Source organism: Phalaenopsis equestris, unplaced genomic scaffold (genome assembly GCF_001263595.1).
Source record: "Phalaenopsis equestris unplaced genomic scaffold, ASM126359v1 Scaffold000297, whole genome shotgun sequence".
Classification (NCBI taxonomy): domain Eukaryota; kingdom Viridiplantae; phylum Streptophyta; class Magnoliopsida; order Asparagales; family Orchidaceae; genus Phalaenopsis; species Phalaenopsis equestris.
The window spans coordinates 3,877,527-3,886,146 of NW_018164739.1; the positions used below are offsets into that span (position 1 = coordinate 3,877,527).

General features: G+C 37.9%; 1 protein-coding gene across 1 annotated transcript in view; it reads right to left on the minus strand.

Annotated features, from left to right (window-relative positions):
- The window catches only part of LOC110025255, a 54,154-nt gene that overhangs the window by 25,467 nt on the left and 20,067 nt on the right, over positions 1-8,620 (minus strand). Inside the window, exon 10 of the mRNA XM_020725626.1 lies at positions 5,664-6,011. Within this exon, the coding sequence (XP_020581285.1) occupies positions 5,664-6,011 (348 nt within the window). The remainder of the gene's footprint in view (positions 1-5,663; positions 6,012-8,620) is intronic.

Here is an 8,620-nt window from a genome sequence, read left to right on the forward strand (position 1 = left end):
GACGCTCTTTCGTACGCTCGCAGGTCGCATCTCTAACTCGACGACGTATGTCCGCTCACCTTACCTGAAGACGATGACGCGTCGGTCTGCTCACACATCGTCTCCTAACCGACGACGTGATTGTTTGCTCACATTCTCCTCTCCTGCCCGACCACGACGGTTTCTTCTCGCAGTTTGACGCTTCCGAAAGATGACGCCTTCCTCTTTCTACTCGCATTCACCTCTCCTGCTTGCCACGCCGCTCCAGAATCCGACTGTGGTCATCTTGCCTAGTGGAGATGGCCTCGACGCTCCGTTCCTATGCCACTGTTTTTGCCGGCGACATTTCTAATCCTACGCGTGCCCCTATTTCAGGTTCAGAGCCTGATTTTGGTATCGGTAAGTTCTGCATTGTTCCACAATCCTTCCACAAGGCTCTTGAAAGTGGTGGTGATTAAACTTTCATTAAAAAACTTGGTAAAAAAAATGAGAAACCTGCTTTTTTTCTCTCTGATGTTGAAACCAGTACTCTTATGTCTTCTTGGTGTTTTGCTCTAATGGGGAAATTCCTTTATGGTCACCCTAAATTTGAGATCATTCGGAAAGATTTTGATGCTATGAAGCTATTGGGTAGTTATAATATTGGCTTACTTGACAACCGACATATACTTATTCAGTTATCTCACGATTTGGATTACACGTATTTTTTTTCAAAAAGTAATCAAGATTGACAAACGTTTTATTAAAATCCTGAAGTAGACTGTCGACTTTGATTCAAAAGCGGAGTCCCCTATCTTTTTTATTTGGATAAAGTATCCGGAGTTAAAACTACACATGTTCAACTTGAAAATTTTATACTCCTTAGCAACTGTTTACGGCAAGACTCTCAAGGTTGATAGTCCTACGCTTGCTGTCGTCAGACCCTCTGTGGTTTGTGTGTTCGCTGATAGAGATATCACCCAACCAACTTCGGATGAGGTATGGATTAGATCCACTCACAACGGGTATTGGTAAAATGTTGAAATAGAACCACACTCTCCTTATTGCTCTCATTATAGTATGTTTAGCCACAGTTCTACTATTTGCTATAGTTTGCATTTTCATCTAAGGCTGGGTATTACTAAAGATCAGCAACCTGTTCAAAAAATTTTTCATACTGAATTAGAAGTGGACGTCTTCCACCTACCATCCCTGCTAAGAAGGTGCAACCCGACCCTCTTTCAAACACCACATATACCTCTGCTCATCTGACTGACGTTGTTCCTAATGAGAAAATTTTTGAGGAGCCTCCTATTCAAACCTTTGTCGTCTCAGATAAAGAACATCATACCCAAGTCGTTCTACCCCTGGATGCTCCTGCTTTTGAACACTCTATTCCAGTTACTGGATTGGAGCATAGTACTCTGAATCCTCATTAAACATCTCCCCATACTACTAGTACAAATCCAAACGTGCCATACCACTCATTGTTGTTGAAGAAAGCTCATTTACATGCCAAGACACACGAGAGTGCTCCTTTGATCCAATAAAAGATCAGCTGGTACAACAAGTATATGTTTCCAATGTTCAACAACCTACACATGTCCGGCATACTTTAGAACAATCCACTGATCAGATGAGTGAATCTTCAGATAAGAAATGGTTGGTCTATTCCAGGAGGAAAAAGAAGAATGGAGGACGACTCGAGCTCAAGAACTTATTAGGCGATACATTGGTTACTACTGGCAATGGCACTCATCTTATCAATTTATTAGGTGTCTCCTTCCCTGGAACTAGAGGCAGTGGCAGGGCAAATATGAGTCGCTCTCTAGCTACCTGATACTACATGTTTTGACACTTTTGGTTTTTAGGCTCTCATGTATTTTTCTGTATTTTCATCTATCTGTATCTTTCTTCCTTTAAATATATTAGCCCTTGGGCTTTTTCAAAAAAATAATAATAATAAAGTATATATACATATATATATATATATATATATATTTAAAAAAAAGTTCAATGGCTAATATATTAAAGAAGAAAAGGTACATATAGGTTGTACGAGATGACCTAAAAGAATGACGAACTCACACAATACAACACACAAAAATCAAGAGAATCAAAGATACATAAAGATAAAAAACCAAAAATCCACCAACAGACGCAAAGGTGCTAGATAAGTCTCACTTTAGTTCTTCCTCTGCCTCAAGTTCTCGAAAGAGAACCAGGTAACAAATTAGTAAAGTGTGTACCATTAGGGCTGTCAAAAAAGCTCGTAGTTAGCGAACAGCTCATGTTTAGCTCGTTAAGTAGCTCGTGTTCAGCTCGTTCGTTAAGTAAACGAGCCGAACATGAAGAAGTTTTTAAAGCTCGAATTATAAACGAGCCGAACACGAACAACTCTTTGTTTGCTCGTGGTCGGCTCGTTTTAGCTCAAAATTTAAAAAATATATTCAATTATTTAGATAATAATATATTATATATACTTATATCTAAGTTTAAATCATAACATCTCGTGTGGTAATGTGGTTAGTGCCTTTTTTTGTATATATTTGGTCCAAGTTTGAATCTCACACTTTACATCAATTTTTTTTAATTTAATTTTTCCGAGCTAATTTCGAGTCGAACACAAACACAAAACAAACACAAATTTTTAAATCGAGCCGAACACGAACACAATGTTCACGAGTCAATTTCGAGCACGAGTCGATTTCGAACACGAACTATTTCAAACGAGGTGAACACGAGCCAAGCCTGACCTCGCTCAAGCTCGGCTCGTTTACAGCCCTATGTACCATTACCCGAAGTAAACAAAGTATCATCCAACAGTTCTGAGCTCAAGTACGTCTCCATTCTTCTTCTTCCTCCTGGATGTGTAGACCTATCATTCCTCATCCGATGATTGACTCATATGATGAATGGATTGGTCCAAAAGTGGTCGGACAGGTGTAGGACGTTGCAAATCATGATCCCCTTGAGTCTGAATAGCATTAACATCTTTCTGAACCTGATGAGGCGGTAGTGAAGCAACAGAGGTATTTTCACCTGTATCATTGGTAGGTTCTAGGGCAGCGGAATCTGAAGAATCTCTCGCCTCCACGATAAGAGGTTCCAAATACGGGGAAGCTACAATAATGTGTGGAGACTGAATGGTTGATATATTGTCTGTGTGATAGTGACGTCTTTAACTGTATCTTTTTGATGATCGATAGTGTCAATAACATGAAGCTGATCAGGAGTTGAAATCACTGCCTCTAGAAGAACACTTTGCTTTTTTGGTCTGGGGTGGGGATGTAGATGATGGCATTGAGAACTGGAGTGGCCGAACATACAACAATTCCAACAATACGAAGGAAAATGCTCAATCTCTACATTCTGCCAATATCCATGATGTTGTGTGTCCAACCAAATTTCCTCATAAGCAAAAGAAGTAATGTCTCTTTCAACAAGTACTCTGACTTCAGATGGACGGGAAAGATTAAAACAAGAAATGTCCGTCTTGAGTAACTTATCATAAGCTGAGGCAATAGAATACAACACTTTTTGAGAAAAATAATGAAATTTCAGACCAGGAAGGCAAATCCAAACCAGAATGATTTGTTGTTCCGTCTGTGGGTCAAAATTCACAGACCATTTCAGAATCTTCATTATTCTGTCATTAATCTAAATTATCCTTCTTGCAAAAAAGCGTGTGTAATCTTCTTCATTATCAATTTGAATAAGAATGTGTCTTATATATATATATATATGTTGCCTAATAGCTAGATTATCCAAACTATCTCTAAGGATAATCACGTAGGGTTGGGTGACAAGCAGGACTCGAGGGAAGGGTTAAACCGGCCATTTGGTTCTGCTTGAACTATTTCGATCCACCAGGAGGTTGGAACACCCAGTCGTTCGCTCCCAATGGGCAGGACGACCCTTATAGCGTTCATTTTCCTTATATTGGCGCTTCTTCCCCTTTCTTTTCTGGTTGTCGCCCAAGGGAGGGTCTTACCTTCCTATTTTATCAATTAGTTAGTATATGTTTATTTTGTTTGCTTAGGGTTATGTGATGTTGTATTGTTGTTTTCAAATTCTCCTTCAAGTTTCCTTTTCCCTTGCTAGGGCTACATCTGATGACGCGTAGTGCTTGGATTGTATTTTGCTTCGAGGTAGTAATATATCTTCCCCTATCATCTTCCTTAACCCTTCTCCTCTACTCATCATAGTCGTCGGCCTCCCTACCTCATCCCAACTACACTGCTGCCCCCCCACTCCCCCTCCTCGTACCGCAACTTGCCGTCCAGACCTCCAATCCGCCTCCCAACACCCTGTTCCTCTCCAACCTGTTGTTGGCCTTGTTGTCCAACACTCCCAACCGCCCACATACATCCATGCAACCTTTCAAAGCAATTCTCCTTGTGTCTGGCTCATCCCAGCAGCACCCAACACCCTTCACCACCCTTTCCTTGCAGTTTTTCCTTCACCACCCTTTCCTGCAGCTTTCCCTGCCACCCCACTCTCAAACCCCTAAACCGGCCACCAACCACCCTTCCAACATACCCGACAGCCCTCAAACCTTACCTTTTTCCCTTGCCACTTTGTCGACCGCCCTTAGATCTTATCTTCCGGTCCTAGCCGGAGGTTGATTTGTTGTTGTATTTTCCCTTTTCCGATTGTGTCATGTTGTCGCCCTAATCCAGTGCTAATAAAAGTTTGCTTTCGTTTCTGCTGATTTCCTAACTAACCGATATCAATTAAAAATATGATAATCTTCACGCAAGATAATAAACAAATATTAAAATATTAATTCCTAATTTTTTTTAATTTTAAAATATAAATAAAATCTTATCAGTTTAGATCATCATCAATCTAATGGGAAAATTCAGTGGGGAAATTGGTCAAAAAAATGGTTGTGAACCAACAAGCTCAATCATGATGATGGAAATATCATTCCATTTTTTTTTCAAGCAACCTTTAGTGCATTATGCTCCCTACCTTCCCCTCCCCGACACTCATACAACCAAGTTTAGACACATGACACCGCAATATTTGAATGGCATATCACCATTTCACCCCAACTCACTATTTGATGGCCGAAACCTAAAAGAAAAAAATACTTCTACTAGAAATTTACATGTAAAATGACTAACATGATCCAATCTTCAATCTTGGAGTAACTTATCCAACATATAAAAATTACAAATTCCCTCTGCAACACAATGACCTTCCTTCCCTCTAACCATCAGGCATGATCTATGATTTTAAAGTTACATGTTTCCACTTATTTTAAGCACCATTTTCTAAAAATTTTCTGTACGGTAAAAATTCACTTAATTCAAAATATGTCTCCCCTATTAGCAATATATCACTAAAAAAGCATGTACTAAAGCCTCTGATTTTAAATATCCTATATAAATATCTCCATGATCAATTAAAAAAGAAAAAAACTTCATATTGAACTCTTTATTCACCCCTACAAATGAATTTTCAATCTGGCCATCACCAAAATCGCATCTGTTAACAAATGCAAATTGCAATTAACGCCGATCCACATTGTGTAAAGTAATAATTATTGATACACCAACAGAGGTCACAGTGCTCAATTTGTGTATAAATAAAAAAAGAAATATAGGAAAGACGAATGTCAATCCAGTTAATTTGATTTTCAAAAGAATCATGAAATTGCAAACTTATACATAAGAATTTGGGCTTAAGAAAAATACCACAAGTGATACACATGGTGTGGGCGTGTTCATAAGAATGGCATCAATCCCAAGTTCAATGATATACCCAAAGTTAACAGATGTAACACTGACAGCCTGGAATAATTGAAATAAAGACACCAGTGATAAGATAAAATGTGGCTGATAAATATTTCTTTTCTGCGACAACTTTGCAGTGGATGTTATCACAATTAACATCCCCCGTACTAACGAAATATCTTCCTTGAGGAATTTCACATTACCCACAAACAGTTCAAGTACTAGCAATGAAAACTCTGATAAGAGCTCAAGAGCACAATGTTGCAGCCATTCACTAATCATGCTAGAGGATACTAAATCATTGACGATCTAATAAAAAGAAAAAAATTAAAATTAGCTGAAAATTAAAAAATAAAATAAAGAAAAAAAAAGTGATAACAAACAGCTCCCAAGTAAAAGAACAAATAAATAAGGTGCATAAAAGGGATCTAGAATTGCTGAAAAAATCAATGGCATTCAGTTTCTAGGGATTTCTAATCATTATTTGACATTTGCTGTTACTTAAAAAGACTCCATGTTAAAATCAAAAAACCTCCAATAAGAGTGGAATAGCTTTGTGAGGATTGAAACCTGAGAGTTTAGGTTAGTCTCGTATCTTAAAAAAATGTTAAGAAAAAAAAGATATTTATAAAAATTCCAAACGGTTGGCCATCACATCGTTGTAAATTTTTGGGTTAAAAAAAAAATTAATATTATTATATCGCCCAACTTTGGAGCCCAAATACGATGGATAGTGAAACATTTCTCAGCAATTTTATTTTAAATTAGTTTTCAAGTATACAACATAAAATTTGCAATCTAGATCATCAGTTTTAATCTACATAAAATATATGAAGGCATCATATTTAACAACACTTATAATAACAATATAGAATCTAAAATATTTCAATGGATTTGATTTCCACAAGAAAGATGGATAAGGAATTGGTACTCATGCAAGAACTTATCACAAATCATCCAATTCTTTATCAAATCTGATTCCCAACAAAATATTCCTAAAAAGTGGATATCTTAGATTACTCGGTTGTTATAAGGTTATACATTAGCATCAATAGCTTCAGTTTTATATTTGAAGGGAATAATATTAAAATTAATTGTATAGAAAATGAACTTTTTCCAAGCAGAAGGATGGTAGATTGCCCCGACATGCATGTATAAAAATATACTTGACATACATTTCTTGTAAGATGTAAGCTATACAAAATATATCTCTTGAGAAGTATGTCTTGTCTGGTGCAGCTACCAAGTTGCGGTGAGGTTCGAATTGTGGCATTATAAGCATTTGGGGTGCTTGATTTCTGGTGTTCTCTGGAAACGTGGGTCCATGGAACGAAATTTTGCAAACTCCACCTAATTAGTGCGTCCCGCAGCTTCTGATGCGGTCCAATCGAGCCCCAAAGGTTTTCTTCTCACCTCGCTTCTGAGCTCATTTTCCTTTGTCTTCTCCTTTCTTCTTCACTGCAGTCTCACATCCAGCAACCCTCGGCTAGAGCAAGCTATTTAAAGCATAGTTCTAAGTTATTTCGGTTGTCAGGGTTGTTTGGGTTGCCATACTTTGGCTTTACTTTCATCCCTCATTGTTTCGAGTTGTTTTGGCTGTCGGAGTTGTCTGGATTGCCGAAATTTGGCTTTATTTTCATCTATCATTGTCCTGAGTCATTACGATTAAGGATTTGTTTGGGTTTTCGGAGTTGTCTCGGCTGTCACCGTTTAGGTTAGGTTTTTATCATGTTGTCCATGCATAGAAATGTCTTTTTTTGTAATTTGATGATTGTTGTGGAAGTAGTTGTCTTCAAATATGGAAGAAGTTTTTCTTACGTCAATTATGAAATGAGAGACCTAAAGAAAATAAAAACCAAAAAGTGTCAAAATACAAAGTATCAGGTAACTAAAGAGCGGTCCAATTTTGTCTTGCCTCTGCCTCTAATTCTAAGGAAGAAGCCAGCTGAAAAATTAGTGAGATGAGTGCAATTGCGAGTAGTAACCAATGTATCATCCAATAAGTTTCTGAGCTCGAGTCGGCATCCATTCTTCTTCTTCCTCCTGGAATGGATTGTCATTCCTCATCCGAAGATTGACTCGTCTGGTCTCTAAAGTGTGTCAGACATGTGTAGGTTGTTGAACATTAGAAACAACTACATGTTGTACTAGCTAATCTTTTATCGAATCGAGAGAGTGGAAGCACTCTCGTGTGTTCGTTTCTTGGCATGTAAGTGAACCTTCTTCAATAACAATGAGTGGTATAAGCACATTTTGATTTGTACCTGTAGTATGGTGTTCTTCATCAAGAACTGCGGTGTAGGCAAGGGGGATCCACAGGCAAATCAGACACCAAATCCTATCTTGCGGGAACTTCCTCCACAGATTGAGCAGATGTGTCCATAAAAATGGGGTTAGACCTCTCTTTGTTTACTTGAGCTTTAGCTTTCAAATTTGGATAGTCTGTGACATTTATCAAGTGTATGCCCAAACATCTTACAGTGGGTACAATAAATAGGTTTGTGTTCCATGACAATTTGTGAGTTGCGCCCATCCAGAATTCAGTAATATCATGTAAGAAAATATCCCTTTCCACAAGTATTTTGGCCATAGAAAACATGATTAGGTTAAAGGTGGGAATAACTAGCTTCATAGGATCTTCAAGAATGGATCCAATAGAATAAAAAACCTGTGATTGAAGAAATGCAACTTGAGATCACGTAAACTAATTCATACCAAAACAGTAGGAGACTCATGATTTGGGTCAAAATCAAGAAACCGCTTGATTAACTTCATTGACTTGCCTACTATGTTGAGATATTTTTTAGAAAAAATCTGAGCATAGTCTTCAGCTAGGGTTAACTGAATCAACACATGTCTCCCATCCAAAAGTTTTACTTTCCACTTGCCTACAAGTTTGAGATCGTCAACGCTCTTTC